At 40.1% G+C, this 22,081-nt stretch overlaps 1 protein-coding gene across 1 annotated transcript in view; it reads right to left on the reverse strand.

The window, feature by feature from the left end:
* Positions 1-807: 807 nt before the first annotated feature.
* Positions 808-22,081, reverse strand: part of CCDC186 (coiled-coil domain containing 186) — a 39,255-nt gene continuing 17,981 nt past the window's right edge. The window contains exons 3-16 of the mRNA XM_075423793.1: positions 21,406-21,532; positions 18,854-18,982; positions 17,684-17,896; positions 15,850-15,969; positions 15,207-15,311; positions 14,763-14,861; positions 13,925-14,011; positions 12,985-13,127; positions 9,788-10,043; positions 8,954-9,143; positions 8,041-8,121; positions 6,774-6,984; positions 5,512-5,731; positions 808-4,804 (exon numbers count right to left, since the gene is read on the reverse strand). Coding sequence (XP_075279908.1) covers positions 4,721-4,804; positions 5,512-5,731; positions 6,774-6,984; positions 8,041-8,121; positions 8,954-9,143; positions 9,788-10,043; positions 12,985-13,127; positions 13,925-14,011; positions 14,763-14,861; positions 15,207-15,311; positions 15,850-15,969; positions 17,684-17,896; positions 18,854-18,982; positions 21,406-21,532 — 2,065 coding nt within the window. The 3' untranslated portion in view covers positions 808-4,720. The remainder of the gene's footprint in view (positions 4,805-5,511; positions 5,732-6,773; positions 6,985-8,040; positions 8,122-8,953; positions 9,144-9,787; positions 10,044-12,984; positions 13,128-13,924; positions 14,012-14,762; positions 14,862-15,206; positions 15,312-15,849; positions 15,970-17,683; positions 17,897-18,853; positions 18,983-21,405; positions 21,533-22,081) is intronic.

Below are 22,081 nucleotides of genomic sequence, written 5' to 3' on the forward strand. Positions count from 1 at the left end.
CCAGAACTGGAAGTTCAGCTTCAGGCTGTTGTTTCCAAATGGCAGCACTAAGTACTCGGGGAGCACAAATAAATCTTGGGTCTCGGTCTCACCTGTCAGCAAGAGCTCTGTCTGCTGCCAGTGGAAAAGGCTGGAAGAAAAACGGCAAACTGCAAAACAATTCCAGAAAAGGGTTGTACAGGTAACAGCAGCCGGAAAACTTCCCAGGAGCCCTCACCCTGGTCCTGGGAAGCTAGTGTAGTTTGCCATTAAATTTCAAGAAAATAGGACACCTCCTTCTCTCCCTTCAGATGCTCTGGGAGATATTAGAATAAACTCCATGAATTATCTCCTTTGTGGTATTCCTTCTCCCCTTTTTCCGTCTCCCTACAACCAGTTCGCAAGGGCGGGACAGCCCCTCCAAAGCCGATTCCCAGACTTAATACAAGCACAGCCAGTGACCTGAGAGCATCAATTTTTTTTTATTTTTTTTTAAAAAAAACTGTAATATCGTGGGCTAAAAACCAAACCACATTAGATCTCTGCAAGGGAATAAACAAACCAGAGCAGCAAACAGTGTCCCAAACACGGCGCTGTGGCCAAGGGGACCAGCCCTTGCTGCTGGGACTACTGGTGGTCCAACTCACAGGCCCCGAGGGAGCAGGGACTCCCGCACCAAGGCCGCTTACTGGGACGGGCAGCAGCTCACCGCAGCATTAACCGCAGCACACCTACTGCCTGTCCGTCGGGTGGCAAAGCCCCAGCCCAGCTTCCAAGACACGAAGCAGTAGACAAGCAACAGCACAAACCACAGACCCAGACCAGACATTCACACATTGGTATGTTTATTATTTCAAAGTACAATATATACATAATGTATAGTGGCATCTGCAAAAACTTTATACAGAAACAGGTATCTACAAAATTAAATCAATAGACATTCTGTGTATATTCAGACAACGCATATAAACATATTGGAAGATTCAACATAGTTTCAGTTAGAACACAAAAATGGGAAGGAAACCCCCGTCCATCTTGGAGAAGCCCCAAACACCGCCCAGCTGCCTCCGCACCGCCGCCGTCTGCCCTGTGCCGGGGTCGGGTCCTCGTAGGGACACGGCAAATCCGATTTCTAGCGCCACCTACTGCCGAGAGCGCAGGGTGCTGCACCCACCGACGGCCGGCACAGCGCAGGCCACGCAGACAGCCACCGTTCTCCGAACCCTGCCTAGATGCGGGTCTCTGCAGCATGCGGGCACTCAGCTTTACACTCGAGCCAGTGGAAGCCACAGATCTGATTTTTTTTATTTTTTTTTTTTAGTTAGGAATCAAAATATTGTAGTGAAAAATATTTCAAGAGAGTAAATTCAGTTTTAGTACCTGGAGATATTGCAGGTGTTGCCCGTAACAAGTAAAGATGATGAGAACATACCTAAGGAACAAACCAATCTCCCCTGTTTTCTGGAAACTAAAATTTAAAACATTGCACAAGTCGATGTAGCAGAAAGCCAGTGATTTCTTTGTAAAATGGTACACTGCAGCTCAGAGGGTCTGGCTTTAGACAACGACAGTGCTGGATTTTACAGAGGCTGGAAAAGCATAGGCAGCTTTCCTGTAGGGCCTCTAACAACACCTGGATGTGCGATGTTTGAATTAAAAGAGCACCCTGAGTATTTAAGAAACAGATGTTTGAGCCTGTAGGACACAACTAGCTGCAAGCTCGGAATTTTCAAACTCAGCCTGTGGCAATTACACATCTAATGGACACTGAATTTCAATGACAGGTACGTAGCTAACTGCTCCAGGCTGCCTTCAAAATTACTTTGTCAGTTTACCTCTAAAAATCAGTTTACCCGAGGACAGTTTTCAATCTCAGGTTCATAACAGAAAGTTTCCAGCACAAAGGTAAGTGAAATGCGATAGCTTCGCACGCCTTGCACCCACTCTGCACCAGCTGGTGCTCCCCGTGTGAAGCACCCCACAGAAACACCCCTTTTCACAGCAAATGTTCGTGTTACCCACACCAACACTCCACTCCTGACAGCCTACCCCATGGAAACAACAGGCAGGCGGCCTGCCAGCAACACTTTTATGGCTAACATACCACTGCCTCTCAGAAAGGAGCAACATCGTTAAGCAGTGTTGCTGGCTGACCCTGTCATGCATTCATCACGTCCTGGGCTTTCTGGATAGCGTCATTTGCCAATGTGTGAGCTAGAGTGAAACTTCCACCTCTGCTGGGCACATTTAAAATAATGTCTGCAGAAGATTACTTTGGTCCATACCGTGCACCACAAACTGTGTGATATTTTGGCCGCTTTGTGCGTCTCCGCAACCAAGAACAAAAGTCTGAAGAGTTACTAGTGCTACAGGGAGGAAGCAGCATTTCCAGCAGGGCAGGAGGACAGCTAACTAGGTTTCTCAAATAACTTAAAGGGAGAAACAACCATGCCAAAAAGAAATCAAAAATTTCCACAACGTCATTGCACTTATTCCATCTGCAACACACCTCTCCTCCATTCACATTGTACACCTGGAGAACATACATTAAATGATTACAATATTAACATGGTATCTAAAATACTGGAGTCATTCAGCTGAACGCCTGAAAATACCCAGAGATCTCGTACATTAAAGCATGAGAACACAGACATACAAGAGCTAAGCTTTGTTTTGACATGCAAATTCTTCTAAATACTTTCTTTCAGCAGAAGGTCTAGTTCAGTCATGAACAACTGCCTGTTCACTTCCTAGAAGCTGGTGACAAATGCATTTCAGCACGGCCAGGTATTTTCCTCTTCACATCACTTCAACAACAGTAAAGCAGAGGTAGTCCCATGACTGGACTGGTCCAAATTCCCTAACGCTTCAGATAACCATTGCTCTCAGGAATTAGAAAAATAGATGTATAAAACCCCACCCAGATTAAAGGCTCACAGTTTCTACAATGCTCGGTCAGGTTTTAAATAATTTGTTTCCACCCTCCCCTTCTAAATACTTAAATCTTTGACACTGAAGGGACCTGCCATCCAAGACTCCTGAAGCTCTACAGACCACAAACCAGGTCTTGGCCCCTCAAGGGCTTTCAGAGATGCCTGTCTTTAAAGTAAAAAGCAAGTCTCATCACCATCTTGAATCAAACTACTCAGAGCAAATCAGGCCCTTTTACTCAATTTGGTTCATTACAAAGCTCAAGGGACTCAGTGGCATCTGAAAATGGAGTACACAGCCCTAAGTCACCTCCATGCTTTGATAAACTATCCCCATCTGCTGCCGGATTCAGGCCCCTTGTTTTGTGTGACACAAATGGTGCCTGCGGCAAGACAGACTCTCCGCCCCCCCCAGTATGCTTTCTAATTAAAATAGCTAAAGCATTGCTATTGTAAAAGTCATTGAATCTTTTTGCATGATAACAGGAAGTTCAAGTATTTAATAAAAACCCAAAGTATATATTTACACTGTGATCTGGTCAATTCATTTTGGTCAAAAGGCAATAAATACAGAAATCTATGCATTTACTGCTGGAATAGAGATATTTGAGATCCTGTAAATCACTTATCCTGGAATTAAAATGTGAACATGAGGCTGTGACTAACCACAATCTTGACACCTTAATACTCCATCACCCCCTCAGCCACTGAAGGACTAAGTACCTGTTCTCAGTTCGTGCCATTTTGACCCACTAATTCCTCACAACAGCAAAATTAAGGAGTCGCACAGATTTCTGTGCTCCTTTCACAGTCCAACCAATAGATTAAAATCCCATTTAGATATATTTCCCATTTCTTACTTTCAGTGGCTGGTCCAGCCACAGTTAACGAGAAAACTTTATTAGCTTCCATTCACCTTTGAAAACAGATTTTCTGATCATCTGAAAACAGATGCAATCACCATGCCTACCTGTACATACGTAACAACAGGCAGTTAAAACTCCTCGTTTTTAAATGCTGTTAGTTATGCAGAAGGCTGGAGAACATTATTAACCAACTATCTGATATCAGACTTCTTTAGAAAGATCTGTGTCTAAAGATCCAGGGTTTACAGGATTTGTTGAACTGACATGTTTCAATTGCACATACTCAACAACTGAATCAGAAAGCTTCTTAATCCCTTAGATTTACTGTTGTTTCACTTTTGAATATAGAAACCGACCAGCTGAATGTTAATCTAAAGCAGAAAATGTGCAGTATCATGGTCACCACTTAAAAAAATCAAAATTTCGTGACAAAGCATTTTTCCATGTGTATGTCAAAAATGCTTAATCAACCTAAACATCAGAAATAATATGCAGGAAAGCAAGTAATGTCTGAAAGCCCTTAAAGCTCAGGAACACAGGATATGTTCAACAGCAACTAAGACATAATTGGTTTCATTTTTTCAAGCTCCATCATTAAGAGACTGATTAATTACACAGTGCAGAAATTAAAATCTCACTGCAACTCACTCAAAACATAGTATACACTGCAAAGCATCTGTATGTCAATTTGAATAAAATTTTTAGATAAAACGTAGTGTGTAATAAAATTCAGCAACACCTCAGGCGGGTATTGGGTAGACAGAACCACGCTGATGCCAAACCTCGCAGATCTCTCGCACGAGCAGGGACAGCCAGTATGGTCAAAGGCTGTACCGATGCTTGTGCTGGCAGGCAATCAAATTTCAGGAGAAATGTAAAAAACTAGTGGTCTGTAGCACCTGCCTTTTGTGTATCTTCATGTTGGTTATTCCATAAAAGTTTTAGTTATGTCTGCTTTATTCGCTGTTCCAGTTCATGCTTGTGTTTAATAAGCCGTTCTATTTCTGTTCCGAGAGTTTGAAGGTTTTCCTTTGGGGAGGAAAAAAAAGGATAGGGTAAGGTATACAGGGAAAATGATTCATTCAGCACAAAATGCATTAATAACTTTAAATTACTGTATATGTCAGCAGGCTGATGGACTTTCAAGTACCCAGAACGAGCACAAACGATTAGACAGAGTTGGAAAAAAACAAGTTCATTTCAACAAATAATGCAAAGCTCTCAGCAAGTCTTTTTTTGCAGTTCCAAATATTCTACAGGCTACCTAGAAAACATAGCTTTCAAGGGGAATGATAATTACAGGAAGAGATCTCCAACTTCTGCAGAACACTGCAGTCCACCTTGCAGCCTGCACAGCATTTTCCAGCCGGCCACCTTTCCCTCGCAGCAGACGTGCTGCCCCGACAGACAGCTCAGCAGGGTCCCCAGCTACTGGCACAGGACCAGGCATGCAGAGCCCATGCCCCCAGAGAGCACGGAGAGGCCCTTCCCTGCTGAATGGACAGGCAGCCCAGAACTTCTTTCAAGCAGCAGCTCATTAGTGCAGCATACTACAAGGGTCCCAAATCAGCATGGATCATGTTTCAGAACTCTCCGATTAACCCAATGCAATCAGCAGCACCAATTCACAATGAGCTGACTTCTGAACAGCCTTCTCCTTTCACTGGCATGCATCTCTCTGAAGGTAGCATCTCAGAACCACAAGAACGTGCGGAAGAACTGACATAGCTGCTTACCTTCAATGTAATATTTTTCAGTAACGTATCTTCTAATACAGCCTGCAGCTTCCTGTTTATCTCTAAGGAGAGTTCCAATGTGAGGCCACTATCTGCGGGATGAGATGTATACAGAGATGCCATAATCCCACCCCGCCTACTCAAGTGTACTTTGTTGAAGTCAGAGGCCTCTGATGACAGTGTCCCAGCTTCTTCTCGCAAAATGTAGCTCTGAATAATTCTGGGGGGGGAAAGATTGAGAAAACATCACAGCTTTACAAGGCAGTGCAAAGTCAGACATTGAAGTAACTTCAGATTCCTGACATAAAAGTAATTTTATTTTCAAGAAGTACTGCATTGCTGAAAAGGCAGTAAAAATCAACTCCTGCAATTCTTAGGTCAGAGGAAAACCTGGGATACCACAAGTGCTATCGGAGATGCTGGTAAACAGAGTCACTACGATGTGCAAAGTTGGCACATTTAGAAGTATTTTGAGAAAGTAATATTGCTACTGGAGCAGGAAAGGTACTTCAAAAATATGCCTCTACTTTTCTTTGCTGAGAGACACCAGACAGAAAATCTTAAGCTTTCTACAGATGAGACCAAAATTACAGTCTCTGCTCAAGAGCTGTGTTCATGTTCTATCTAATGGTACCTGATGGGCATAAATGTATAGGCTCGTTAAGAAAGGGCTATACTCAACAGACATCTGTACTTTCCAGAGGAAAGTATATGCCACAGTTTCTTCCTCTCCTAACTGAAGTTCCAGATTATCACCCTGTAAAATGATATTTCCATGTAAGTGGAATATTGTCTTGCTTGTCAAACACCAACTACCTTTGGCTCAGATATGTTGTTTGATATGCATGCCAGACTACCCTCTGGAATTATGCAGATTCTCCTTCCAAAACAAACACTTGCAGGCAGCACCCTTTCAAGCACATGAAGAGAACAGACTGCTCCGTTAGCCAGTGGCAGCAGTCCACCTCGAATCAGCCACCTAGTGACCATTTTGCTTCCTAAAAACCATTTGCACTATTCCATTCCTCCTGAAAAATTTGAGTTGTAAACAACTCCGCAATTACTGTAACTGCTGAGAAAACATAAGGAGAAAAAAAAACCCCAAGATTAATCCAACCTTTGAGATCTACTGTCACTGCAATATTTTTATTGTTTTAAATATTTCCATTTAGACATTTACTTTTCTTACATAAAATCCAGAATACTTGTCTAGTGCACCAGCTCAACACTGAAAAACTCTATGAACAGAACTCAGAACATACTTGGTTTTTTTCCTGATTTCCTCCACCAGTTGTTTAATGTGATCCTCCATAAACTCCATCTTTTCATTTTTTCGAGCATGTGCCTTCTGTAACCTTAGTATTCTTTCAACCAAGACAGACTTGTCCACCTCCGGGAAGCTATCCACAGCTACTGATGATCCGGTGTTCTCAGGTGATCGATCCTCGTTGCTGCTGCGCGCGTTCAGGGACCCTGCCAATACATCCGTATTTGTAAAAGCTCTTTTTCCTTCTATACCAGGTAAAATGTCTCTACTAGTGCAGTACATGCATTCATTACATTTCAGTAAGCTTACTGTATTTTCTTCAGAATGTCAGTTTCCCTTATATGTTAATGGGTTTTTACATAAACAAACCTTACACGATTTACATGATACATGCTGAAACAGCAGTGCAGTTCCCTAGCATGGGCACTGTTCCTTTAGCATTAGTGTGTTTGCTTCAGTAATGCTTACTCCTGCGTATTCATACTCTTTCATATTCATTAATATTACTTCATACAAGACTGCGCTGATTTTAAACATACTTGTTTTGGAGTACACTAAAATTACAACACTATGAGAACAGCATGCAGACTGACAAAAGCCCCATGTATAAACGCTTTGCAGCACTGATCACTTAGAGCTTGAAATACTTTCGTCTCTTTCTGTTCTTCTCACTTACACAGCAAGATTGCAGAACACTGACAGAACTAACCCGACTTAAAATCCAGAGATACTGAGGAAGACAACAGATGTTTTTTTTCAGTGCTAAAGACAACCACTTTACTTCTAACCAGATAGAAATAATGCATTTTAAGCAAATACTTTGACGCCTCTAAACATGCTAATTGATTTATCATTTACAGAGCTGCAACTGTCAGTAGTGCAATTAAACAATGCTGGAAGCCACTGCTCATTTCTGTTTCGCCTCTGGCAGCATTTAAAAGGGTCCTTTATAAACTGGAGTCCTCTGCGCTTCCTCCAAACATAAAAGCAATGAAATAAGAGGTAGGCATTTCAAAAGAACCAAAGTATATAAACATTATAAACATTAAAGTTTCATCTCAGAATAAGAATAAGCACCTACAACTGCATTCAGCCAAGTGCATTTTGGTGCTTAAAGGCATTTTTTGTTAGCTTTAACAGGAGGCTGCCCACACACTGCATCTGCACAAACCACAGAAAGAGCAAGGCTCACGGCAGCACGCCATGGCAACCTTATTAAGATCGAAGGGTTGTTTTGGCAGCCCTGCTATGTGCTATGTTACCTGATGAACTGGAACGGCTCCCCATGCTGCTGACTTCTTTGTCATAATTACCATTTTCCATCTGATCCAATTTCCTCCGTGCTGAAAATATAATAAAGTGATGGTTACCAACTGGAGATTAAAACCCAAAAATTATAGTGTTACACAACATACAATGACTTTAAGCCTCTCTGAGCTGCACTAATTTAACACAGCTTGACAACTGAAAGATAATGGTAGCAACCAAAAATCTTAGGGGGAAAAATATTCCAAACCCAAACAGTCCCCCTCCTCTCCCTGCCCCCAACCATGAAGCACCCAGATGCAACATCCACCAAGACCCCTACACCCCGCTGCAGTTGCCTGTTGAAGGGGGCAATGTCATACATAGGACTAACCGGGAACAGTAAGACTTAAATTTGATTTCAATTAGGACTGCCATGTAAATAACTACTGAATGACAGAATGGCAACTCTGTTCCAGGATCTCGTAACCATGTCACTACTGGGAGCTGAGCGTGGTACTTGTGTCAGAAGCAACGCTTCTTCAGCAGGGATGGAGAGGGAAAGTGCACAGCTGTTCATACACGTACAAAAAGAGACCTGGAACTTGTCTTGCACAATGCCAACAGGATCTCTTCTTTCAAATACATTTCAAACAGATTTTATTATATTAAAATCTATCATTTTATGTCTAAGCCCATTTCAAAAGTTATATTTAAGACTGAGAATCGACGCTAATGCGTGCTTCCTGTATCTGCAGATTCCCCAAGATCTAACTTACTCACTCACTCTCACTGTCTTTAGGGACAGGGGGAGCTTGAAGAGCTCCCCTCAAACAGCGTGCATACACAGACAGGAGCCTAGTCGCTAACAGACACTGCGAAGGGGCTTGCAGATGGGGCTGACTCATGGTATCTGCAAATAATTTCAACCTAGCTGAAGTTGTTTTGTGAGGTCTTTCAGGTTTGCTGCATGCTTGCGCTTCTGGGTAGCCAGTTCATCTTTCAGTTCATCCACGCGGGTCTTCAGCGCTGTTAGCTCTTTCTGCGCAGAAGCTACCTGAGTCTGTAGTGTCTCAACCTCCAGCTTTCGCTGATCCTTCTCCTGCTGCAACTTGGTGGCCTGAAATTGTAGTTTTATTTTCAGTCATATTCAAAAAAATTCCAGCCTAACCATACTGTATGCTCAACAGCCCTGAATCTGCACTTTACTTTTCACCTGTTAATCATTCACAATTTGCATTTATTATTTAGGCTAAACACTATCACTGCAAATGAATACGCAGCACAGCGCAACAATGCACGAAGACTCCTAACTATCTCCAAAACATCTACATGATACAGCACAGAGCCATGCAGAGCTGTAGTACAATGTAGTCACATTACTTTCCTTGACACACTAAGTTTATCAATAACTACATTTATCTCACAGTACAAACAGGAGCTAAGAAACAGTTTACGGTAAAAAATTTCACAAATTGCAACCTTTTGATTGTTTCAATGACAGCTGCACACAGAACAATTCTATACTTCCAGAAAGAGCAACACCGTAACACCCCCTCCTTCCAGTGCAGTGGGCATCAGGATTTCTTCCCCCTTAAAAACATGAGGTGTTCATGTCCCACTGCTATGATTCTACCAAATTGGCGAACTCCACGAGAAATTGCAGTCAGGTAAGCAAAGACAGAAGGTGGAATTTACATGCCACACCTTTGTCAGTATCAGACATCCTACTAGTGCAAAAAACAAGCTGTGCACTGTACTCACCAGATCATCTTTAGTCTGTTGAACACATTCCAGCTGATTCTGCAGCTCTCTTTCGCTGTAAGAAAGCTTATCCAACTGGCTCTGTAAGGAATTGTTTTCAGACTGAAGCTGTGCATTCTTACTTGTTAATTTTTCAGTGAATATCAATAGCTCAGATTCTCTTTTCCGACTACCTTCAATGTCCTTCTGGAGATCAGCAATCAGAGAATTGAAACCATCTACTTCTTCCTTTAAAGCACTGATTTCTTGTTCATCTCTGTCAAGACAATTGTATCTTATTAAGGATAACCTGAGCTTAAAGATATGAAACCTTACTGAAATAAAAGCATTCAGGTCAAGAACAAAGGCGGCAGAGGAACAATTAATGACCCTGGGGCATCTGTTAGTCACTGGATGGTTTTAAATGCCAAGGGAGCTTGCAGATTCTATTTCATGACGTTGCAGTGTTGAAGTGACAGATATTTGTATCCTACAGAAGGACACGCAGTCATTAGCTTCCTCAAGGAAGAGCATCTCCCGTGCTCAACACCATGAGCTTCAGTACAGGGTATAAACAAAACCCTCAAAACCAGATCCTGTAGATAAGAGGAAGGCCTGCAAATCCAGAAAAGGTGGGCATTCTCTAAGAGGACTTGTCTTTAAGAGATGGGGAAATACTCCAGTTTTGAGCTGCTCCGGGACAGTGGTACAGTGACTTCTGGAACATCCTTACCCAAGCAGTGCAGTTCCGATTTAAAGGACCTGCCTTACTCCACCATGTCTCCCTCAACCCTCTACAAAACAAGCTCTTATTTCTACTAAAGCACTCCCATCAGGAGACTTCTGTTCTATCACTCGCAAACTGTGTGAGTGAGACAGGCCGTACCTTCAGTTCTGACTGACATTTTAGAGAAAGTGATTGAAATTAATTCTGAAATAAAGTAGCTGTTAAAAAAGTTAGACCAAAAACATCCTCCTCTCATTCGCTGTTGCAGTATTACTGCATTAGTTCTTCAATCACAGGATTTTCTACACCCTTCTGAAACCTTACCTTCCAACATCAGCAGAAAAACCCTCACCCCTCTCTCTCACAGGGAATGTATAAATTCAAATTTCAAAATAAGATGAAAGTTATACAAAGCCAGGGTATACATCTTATTTAATTCCCTGTCAGACAGTGTGATTACCAGGAGCCTAAATTCACTTTGAACCAACAACCCCCTATCGACATGTTTCTCCAAACAGAGGTGAGGCTCAGGCAATCCAAACCATTAATAACTCTGAAAATAAACTGTAATTTTGTAAGACTACATAACTGAAGTCTACCAGAACTACCAAAATGAGGACTTCATGTGGTTAATGACAACAGAAATTAGCTAGCGCTGCACTACCAAAGGATAACATCAAACATATTGCACCCTGCCTTTACAGTCTTTTTTAGGCTAATAACACCTTTCAGAAGACTGAAGACTGAACAACTACAGCACTGATTTTTTTTAGCCCTTTATGTTGCAAAATACCTCACCTACAGCTCTCATTTAAAAACCCATGACAGAAAGCTATGCTTATATTTTACATTTCCAAATCTGTTCTTTCATCATGACAGCAGAACTCCCTAGTTCTCCAGAAGAACAGACCTCTAGCTTATCCTTAAAGTTCTCCAGTGAAGACCAGGCAACACTGGAGGTCATCAGTAGCCAGCCCAGCCACAAAGTTCTTCCCAGCATTCAACCTAAAACCATTTTTCCTGCAAAACTCTTTTATTTTTATCCTTCCTCCAATGAACAAGGCTAGCTGAACATTCCCTTTGTAACAGCCTTTTATACATTTAAGGCCATCTCCCTTCTGTCTTCTCTACGCTAAAGAAAACTACCTTTTCTATTCTTTTCTCATCAAGAAAACACGTAAGATCCTGTGTAAATTAAAATAAAATTCCTTCCATTCGCTTCCAAGAAAATGAAAGGCTGTAAGTTTATTAAATCCTATTTAACAATAGGAAAAACAGAGGTCAAGATTCCAGGATTTCTCTTTTATAGACGATACTGGGAATTTACTGGTCAAAGTTTTAAATCTCTGGCTGAGACTCCACAACTACAAACATTCTAAGGAGTACTGGAAACACATTCAAGTCAGAGAAGTAAGAAACAATACGAAGCTTGATGTACGGCTAACAAGTGTTATATGGGAAGGATACTTAAACAAATTTGATCCAAACTGAATAGGAATGAGAGACATTTTTAAGCATGTCTCAATTACTGAGATGAAAAGATAACTGGAAAAACACATTTGTAGTTTTGCACTGTGATCACAATCGTTTTACTTCATTTGGCAAGATCCCAAGTGAAAAACAACTGTTATTGATCAAAGTGTAAGATTCAGTTGTCTTTAACAGATTCCTAGTCTTGGTTTCCCTAGCAAGGCAGATGAAACAGTGCTGATACAGCTGACCAGCCCAGAGTAAATGGAAAATGCTTCATTTTCTCAACCCCGAGGAATGCGCACGATCACCGAAACATTTTTCAATGATAAGTAAGCACTGTTTAAAAGGACAGGAGGGACGCATAGGTGGTTCTGCTTATCTGATATTTGCCTGTCTCCATTTATGCAATACCATTAGAATCAGTGGATAGCATTTGTGTATTCTAGTCCGTATGTACCATCTAGAAACATGACTATGCTCAAACAGTCCTGAAGACTCTGCAAACCCAACTCTTCTCTGAGATTATTTCCCTCACATTCTTAAATGAGCAAACTTTGACACAGCAGAATGAATTCCAGTCCATTAGAAATATAAGTGCTCCCTATGATCTGAATATAGCATCTGTCAAACCTGGTTTTGTTAAATTCTTTTGTTCATCCATCACAATTTTGAAGCAAACTATCCAGTTCAGTTGCTTTCCCCCAGTCTTTCAATAAAAGCAGCACTGGGCAGACACCTAGAAGACATAATTTCCTGCAGAGTATGCCAGAAAGCAAGCACTTCTTATTCTAATAATGAAAGATGTAAGAATTACACTTATCAGTCTCAATTCCCTTGTCTTACAAGAGGCCACCAAGGTTATCTCCAGTACTAGCGATGTTAATTTAGATTTGTAAACCACTTAAATTAGGACAGGCATTCTTCAAACTACAATACATTTTAAAACATCAATCATTTCAATAAACTTTCCACATCCCAGATAATCTTTTCAATCATTCCTCAAAGTGCATAGCTGTACCTTTGATGTTGATCCTGCAGACGATCTACAGTTTTGACTCTGTCCAGCAAATTCTGAATTTCAGTTTTCTGTCTATTAATAATTTCTTTATACTTGGATAACTCATCTTCTGTTCTTAAACGCTCATCCTCTAGACACTTTACCTAAAAAAAAGAAAAAAAATCAGAAACTCTTTATTCTCCCAAACTTCAGAGTTAATTATTCTGATCAAATGTCCAGATTGTTGTACAAAGCCCCTCTGATATTTTTGGTGATTCCAAGTAGCTTAAAACAGTATCTCCAATATTTCAGATCAAATACAGCCAGAAAAATCAACAGACAAAAAAATTGCAAATTGCAAACCATCAAATTAAACAAGTATGACTAACACTAGTTTTGCCCAAAGACTCAAACTTATGAATCTAATGGACCAGGATCCAAAGACATAATCTTTCCCCAGTTACTAAGTCAACCCCTTATTATGGCTTCTCCCCTTTTTCTAAGATCCTATTGAGCTAAATCTCTGCTCTGGATGGAGGTACTTGCACACCAATCTACAGACTTTCAGTAGTTATTGATAGCATATACTCCTTACCAGAGGTCACATGTACGACCTCTACAAAATGAGCTTCAGAAGTAGGAAAAGGTTACAAGTATTTTTCATTTTCCAAAGTTACTAAACTTGCAAGATGTTTACTAAAATGTTTCTCACAACTTTTCAGGCAAATGAGGTACATACCATGAAACAAAAGATTGTTGTACTACGGATCAAGTAATACTCCCTAAGAAAGGCCACCCACAGTCACAGTTACATACCCCTTCTAGTCTCATGCCAGCCGGTCTCTACTCACACTCTTTATTCCAAAAGAAGTAAAAATACAATTAACAGACTGAATATAGTCTTGTTCCAAAACCCAGCACTATACCTTTAACCCCACTGCAATCCAACACAGCACATTACCTTTGTTCTCAGTGTTCGAAGCTCATCCATGCCTTCTTTAAACGTTCTCTTCAAGTCTTCCAGTTCTTTTATTTTTGCATGATGCACCTTTTTAAAGAGTGAGAAGCTCCTTGAGAAATCTAAATGGACAGCAGCATCTCCTGGGATGTCAAAAAAATCTAGACCAATGCAGGCCACCACAACAGCTGAGAGGCCTTGAGGCAGAACAGGGACCCTAGAAGTTTGTTTCACTTATTCAAAAAGCAAAGCCAAGCCTAAAAGCTTCTTTATTCTCAGAAGAACCGAGAACAAAAGTGAGATTATACACTATGGTTTTAGGTGTACAAATCTAAGCCACAACAGCCTCAGGCAAGTTCTAGGCAAACTGACACTTGGTTAACTCTGAAGATGGCATATGACCTGTAAGCAGGTACTAGATTAGAGAATGTAGCTTCTGGGCTAGCAAACCTCTACACAGAACAGAGGCTGTTCCCTGTCTGTCCTTAGCATACAGCTTGGCAAAATACTGCTCAGAGAAAACCCTGCCCTTCATCAGAATTTGCGCCCTAAATTATAGGAACCCCCATGTTTATATATGAAAGAGCAGTTATTTTGTCCTCATCATATCATACTTCTCCCATAGCTTTGTTTTTAAAAAGTGAATTCAAGGTAATAGCTGAAAACATCCTCCAAAAAGCTGGACCAGAGGCAGATACCTGGGATGTAGTATTAAGCCAAAAAGAAAAATGTTTGACAAAAATCGTAAGCAGCTTAAAATGGGATTCTCAAAATTAAAAACTCATGGCATTCTTAACTACTACGTTGCCAACTGTGTTGACTCCACACACCACATATTTACCTCCAGGTGGTCAGACTTCTCCTGAATTTGTTTCTCTAGTTCTCCTTTAGTTACTCGGAGTTTTGCATCCAATTCATTTGATTTAATTTCTTCTGACTCCTAAAAGAATTGAAGATATGCAAGTACAGTTTTAGAGTTTTATGTTCCCCTTTCTGGTTTTACGAGCACACAGACAGCTTTTCACATCACTGAGTCTCTTTCCTGTAAGTACACATCTAATAATTCTGATCATGTCTAGAAACACCCCTGAGCTTCACGCCAATCAAGAGAAACATCTTCCCTTTTATTTAACAACTTTTCAAGTAACAAAATCAGTGACTAATTATCTGAGCTTTGTAGCTCGCACAGGCTAATTCTTCCCTGCTACAGTTTAAGACAGAAAGGGAGGAAAAAGAAGACCCAGATGCTAAACACTAACTTCACCTCCCAAGAATATGTGCTTACTTGATAGGTTTTTATCATTTCTTGACAGTTTTTCCTTATCTGGTCTGCTTCTTCCTTTGCTTCAGTTAATTTTGTTGTTGCATCTTTGAGACGTTCTTTGGTTTCCTACAAAACCAGGAATAAATAGTGGGTTAAACCAATTAATCTAACTTCATCTGGAACAAGCATTTCTCATAATAAGTTTCCTATTTCAGCCTGGAAAGAATTAACAACAACAACAAAACTATCCGGCATTATTTTTCCTCTTGCATCCATTCCACTATTACTTTATGCAATTCTGTTTTGTTCCAACACTGAAAGCACAACAAAAGGACCTCCTGGTAATGCGCCATGCACATTTTCAGATGACAGAGTTAACTATCACATAAAAAAACTAAACTGACAGTTAATTCATACAAGAAAATAAATCAAAAGTTGCTCACCAGAACCTGCCTCATACATCCTGCCCTCACATCCTTTCAACATTTCCATTTCCGTATCAACATCTTTAAAAGCACTATTCTGACTTTCGCTTCAGGTATTCAAATTAAACAAAAAACACTTCAGAAACGGATTTTAGTACTGTGTAAAAAAGTAAACAGTCTAGCAACTACATTCCTCTGACTGTATTTTCATGTCATGGTACCTGTACCACTTCACTAACCTTGTGCGAATCCATTTCTGTTTTCAATTTGTTCTGAGCCCATTTTACTTTGATAACATAAGAATTGATTTCTTCTTTCAATTTTTCTATTTCTCTGTTGAGTCGAGTGGCTTCACCATCCTAAAAAGATTACATAGATTTTATTTTATAGATTTACACCATCCAGTGCTTCTACAACAAGACTCCTGTTGAAGCATCAAATGCAGGGTTGTTTTTTTTTTCTTAGTGTCTGGACTTTGCAAAAGCATGCAACACACTAGACAGCGCTCAACAGTGCTTTAGCCCATAATCCAGCAAAAAACACATCAGTGTTCTGCTTTGAACAGCAAGGTAATGCTGCATTACTGTCAATATACATTAACATCACATATGTTAATGTATATTGACAATGGGCACAAAGGGGCAACGGGCACAAACTGAGGCACAGGAAGTTCCATCTGAACATGAGGAAGAACTTCTTCCCTCTGAGGGTGACGGAGCCCTGGAACAGGCTGCCCAGGGAGGTTGTGGAGTCTCCTTCTCTGGAGATATTCAAGACCCGCCTGGACAAGATCCTGTGCAGCCTGCTGTAGGTGACACTGCTTCAGCAGGAGGGTTGGACTAGATGACCCACAGAGGTCCCTTCCAACCCCTACTATTCTGTGATTCTGTGATATCTGCTAAAAAGCAGAGCACAGCCTAGAGTTCTGCTCTAAAGTAAGTATTGCCCTGGCAAGCTGCACAGTCCTCTTATTGTTCTTTTTTGGCAAAAGGATGAGGAAACACAGGTTCAAACCGGTAAGGTCATATATTGCACAAGGCTACAGACAAAACCAGCAAAACCAACGGAATGGTATTACCAACTATACAGGTGCAGCCTAGTGTGAGCAGAGAACAAAATGTATGCAAGTCAAATCACTAACCTGTAGGTTAGTGCCAAGAAAGGATGTTAACAGAAGCACATTGCTGGCATACTTCAGAAACACAGTTTGAAGGTTAACAGGTTCATCTTATCAAAAAAGATTAAAGCAGCACCATATGAGGGCAGCCCAGTTCCTGTAAGGCTCTGGTGTAGCCCTCAGGAGTTATGAAAACAGACAGTGTGTTAAGTTTTGTTTAGGAAACCTGAAGTCATGCTCCCACTTCCTGTTCATGGGAGAGAGGACACTGAGGTGATGTTTGTCTTAGAAGCGTAATTTTTAGGACTTTTATTAAGATACATTTTTCTGATCATTTTGTGCATAGTACAATTTCTCAGAAAAAGCCCAAATCAAATTCTGAACCCCATTAATTTATCAATTTTGGGATCCTTCACATGAAATACAACTGTGAAGCACAATACAAAAAGACCTGGATAATTTCAAGAGGCTGGTAGGAATCTCTTACTGGCTTCTAAAAAATGGCAAATTTTTGGAATTGGGCATGAGAAATCCTATTGCTTCATTACCAATTTTTAGCAGTACAAAAAAAATACAGAGTGAGAACACAGAAAAATAGCAAAAAAGACTGCAATAATTTAATGCCATTACAGCCTCTTAAAAACAATCCAAATTAGCTAGAAATTCTCTCAAAATCCATGCATCTGCAACAAGCAGTCTTTTCAATTTTGTCAAAAAAACCCTGATGTTTCACAAACTAATACTCCTGGAAATATTAAAAGCAACTTCAAATAGATTACAATGAGAACGCAGTAACTTCTTCCCCTTCCCTTGGAGGAAAGAGGTTTTCACAGCTATACAGCAAAACCAAATGAAAACAGGTTTCTTTCTCCAAGTACAACAGCAAACAAGTGTTAAGGTTGTTCTGATAGTACTTTTAATCATTCACTCAAGTCATATAGCAACACTTAAAGCACCTTAGTTTCATACAGCTGGTGCAATCTTCCTTTTTCCTGAGAAAGTTGTTTGATTTTATTAGTATGCTTCTCAATTTCTTTGTTTGCATCTCTCACTCTTCTCTCAAGTATCTCCTTTTCCTTTCGGAGGTCAAGTGACTCCTTCTCCCCTCGGACATATTTCATCACCATTGTCTCCTTTTCATGACGTGCTTCTTCACATTTCTTGTTTGCCTTGAAAAATATTAAAATAGAATGAATCAACCTTGTATTTCATAATTAGCTTTTATAAGACACCACTGAATATCTTCAGTATTGCAGCATAGTAGCATAATGAAGCAGGACTCAAAAGCTCCAGTTTAGCAAAGTCTAACATTAGATCCCACTTAAGTACTGGAATTACTCATACTTCTAACAGCAAATACTCATCTAAGCAGCTGCAGCTTCACAGCTAAACATCTCAAATGAGTTATCAATACACTAGCAACTTGGAACATAGTTTGTTGCTTCAGAAGGAAAGAAGTATATCTGGTAAGTTTTAGTAACAAAATAATTTAGCAAATAGCCAGCCAGTACCAGTCCTCTGTCTTCCCTCATCCACATGCCAACTGCACAATCATTATCCAGTGGCTTATTTTTCAGATGGATTATTTTCAGTGCCTTATTTTTACAGATTCCCCCCACTCCAGCACTAACAAATTCTGCTTCAAATAAAAAAAAGGAATCAGACTCTGAGCTTTAGAATTCATACAATAGAGAAGATACTTGGCAAAATATCATACTAAGAAGGAAAAAAAAGCTCTCAGTAATACACGAGACAAATAGCTTTGTGCCGAAGTTGAGAAAATATTAATTTTGTGATAGCCTGTCTGAAAAAAGCTACCGCCAGCTTTTACCTCCTTTGAGCTAATATCAGCTTACAGGCAAGGAAAATGAGATTTTCTTGAGGTCTGAACTCCATACATGTAAACATATGCACTATAAAGAGTTATCAGGCACTCTAGAATGTTAACAGCTATTTAGAAATTCACTGACGCCTGTTATAAAAAATGCATATATAACCACACACTAGTAGTTCTAGTTTTGGAAAATTTTGCCCTACCTAGTGATCTAACAATGTAGGCCGCATGTTTCCTACAAGAACCAAGTTTGTTCGTAAGATGTTCAATAATTGAAGGTTTTCCATATTACCTGTTCCATTCGAAAGGCCATCTCTTTGTGCAACTGCTGAATAGCATTTTTGGCTGCTGCATCTTGAGTTAAAAGTTTGTCTTTACTAGCTTTCACTTCTTTATTAAGCTCTTCCATTCTTGCTTCCAGCTAAAAAGACAACATTATGATGTAACTATAGGGAAAATTAGACTTTGATCACGTTCTGTACAGCCAGGAACATTTCACACAAAACTAGTTGCTTCAACAGATGTTTACCTGTATTTTACACTTGTCAAGCTGCAACTATCCGTACAAACATCTAGCTTTGCAATACTGTAGAAGCATGAAAGATGTCAATTCTCATCTTCAGTGAAACTGAAGACGCATCAAACCAAATAAAACACGAGGCACAGTAATTTACTACACAAAAAATTAGATGGAGAGCAAATGCTGAGACGCCAGCGCAGAGCTGGCTGCTCACTGAAGTTTCTTCACCTCCCACCCTTTTGTTGCTGTCCCTGTGCCATATCCTCCACTGTGCCAGCAAAGCAGTCATGCATCCATACTGAACTGGACCAGGAAATAATTGAAAAATAGCTCAGCAAATAAAGACGCGCTTAGTCATTGTGCTGGCACTTTTTTTAGCTGTCTAGTGAACCAAGTCAGAGACCTGATGCAGCTGAAGAATAATTACCAATGTTCAGCTGGAACACATCCCAGAGCACGTTCACGGCACAGTCATGAGAGTTCAGCAGAAGAAGCAGCAGCACCAGCACAAGAGCAAGTGGTGGCTGCATAAGTTGTAATGCTGCCCGAAGGTTTGTTCAAATTTTGCCTTAATGACCATCCTCTTGTTCCAAGGGAAAGCCAATTCACCAAGGTTAGTTTAGCTGGGTTTGGTTTCTGAGGTGGGGGTTGGGGTGGTGTAAAATAGTACAAGATCTCAGGATCAGTACCTTACATTTTTGTGCAATTCCAAACTGCTACGTAAAAGACAAGAACAACCTCAAATGCTTCTGTTACCACGCAATGAATTGATCACACCCTCCTCAGCTTTGCAAATGAATCACTGCCCATAGGAAGAGAAGTTTCACACACAGGCACGCATGCACAGTTTGCTTGCAGTCTGAGTGCAGCCAAGCTTTCACTGACTTGAAAGCCACCAGAAAACACTAATTTAGAAATTGTAACATTAAAACACTCGTATCACAAATGAAAAAACTCAAGTGTTTCACTGCAATATATCTTACAACTCCAGGTGCTATCCAACTACAAGATTAAGTATTACACTCTAAATCTGTGTTTTCTGAAATCGCCTGCAAGCATGTAATATCACAGATCCTTTTTACATGACCAGAAACCAAAAGGAGCTCCCTCACAAATATTTTTTTTTTCAGAATAGGATAAAGCAATTGCTGCATAAAATAGCTTCATCAAATCACACAGTGCTATCAGGAAAATACAGACAAGAGAGAACGAGTAAGCTGTTCACACTGATTTATTCAGGCATATGCAATCTGAAGCTCAAAAACAAGGCTTTTCAATTCCATTTTCAATCACGTCATGGATTTTCACAGATTCCTTAAAATTAACCAAATAAAGTTTCTACCCACATGAACACATTCTTCTGGAACACCACAAGACCGATACACTGGTTTGAGACCAGATTTCTGTGCCATGCAGGCATTAACAGAGATACCTGACAACTAGGGTAGTATCACAGTACTCTGACAAACAGAAATTAGTAATTTAAATGTTATCTCTTGCCAGATTTCTAAGCTGTAATCAGTTCTTAAAGCTAGGCAAACCAGCTGTAGGAACATTAGCAGATAGCTTTGTAACAGACAAGCAATGACACCTGATGTGACACCTTTTCTTCCCACACTAAAACCAACCTACACCAATGTACACTCTATGTTCCTATTTGGCCTGTCATGGTTCTAACAATTCACGGGGGAAACACCTGCACATTTTAACTGATAATACCAAAATAATGTGCGGCCCCACAGTCAATATGCTCTATTCTTTATACTCGTTCCACATATTGTTAATATTTACAACTGTAACTACACTCATCCACTTCCATTATCAGATGCAGTAGTTAATAACAGAAAATAAAGATGATAAATTAAGAAGAAAATGGGGCTTGATAAAACACTTGTGTACTATTTCTTTTATGTCTACTTGCAAGAAATAAGTCATGCTATCAGGATAAAAGACTGAACTTCATTTTTTGTAAAAAGGCCTTCAATATACACTGTCTCCAGCAGGAAGCCAAGGCACACATAATCCACCTGCCAAGGCAACCCATGAAACAGGAACTCTCTTGACTTAAGAGAGACTTCCAGATACAGAACACTTAAGTGATCTGAATCTAGAAAGTCAGTTTATTCAAAGATACTAAAAACTTTTAGCCAATGAGTAACATTTCTGGGAATGGAAGAGCAATTTAGCTTCTTAAAAAGCTTAGAATAATAAGCACAGGTATCCTTCCTTCTCTATGCTACCAAGGATATCTTGTTAAACAGTGGCAATAGTGACATTGTACACAGGCGAGATACTAACCAGCACTGCTGTTTTGTTATTTGTACCTGTTTAATAATGTTGAGGTGCTGCTTTTCTGTTTCTGTTCGTTTTTTCAATTCATCTTTTAAGTTGTCCTTCTCTGAGCAAATTTCCAAAATCAGTTCCTGATGTTTTTTATTTTCTTTAATCAATCTGTAAAGAAAAGAAATTATATGCAAGATACTTCAGTACTTGGTTTTTTGTTTGCTTGTTTTTAATTTTGGAGATATATGGTTTTTCCTCTTTGATCTGCAAATTCTATTGGGAGTTACAGCCAGAAACACTAATGAACCCCACGCAAGCCTTACAAAAAAACACAGAAGTATGCTGTGCATGTGAAACTTAACTCCAAACTAGCAAGCAGCATCCTCCTTGCGAGCAAATTGCTTGTTTGCAGCCTTTTGGAGTTGTTATCGTCCATGATGAAGTGAGACATTTGGTACCTCTATGCAACTACCGTAAATGTTAACAATTTTAAGGTACTTGTAAGACAAATAACTTCCAGTCAGATAGCTCCACCAGTCAAACGTCCAAGTCCACAGGTACCGTACTCATTTCATGGATTGCTCAGAGCAGCCCCTGAAGTTCACAGCCTGGTAAGAAACGGAACCCTGATTTTCTAAGTCCTAAGTAGGTATGTAACACCATCCGTGCTCATACTCCTTACAAAGTTCAAATTTTCAGCAACAGTTTGTTCCTTTG

Source organism: Opisthocomus hoazin, chromosome 6, assembly GCF_030867145.1.
Source record: "Opisthocomus hoazin isolate bOpiHoa1 chromosome 6, bOpiHoa1.hap1, whole genome shotgun sequence".
In the NCBI taxonomy this organism is placed as follows: domain Eukaryota; kingdom Metazoa; phylum Chordata; class Aves; order Opisthocomiformes; family Opisthocomidae; genus Opisthocomus; species Opisthocomus hoazin.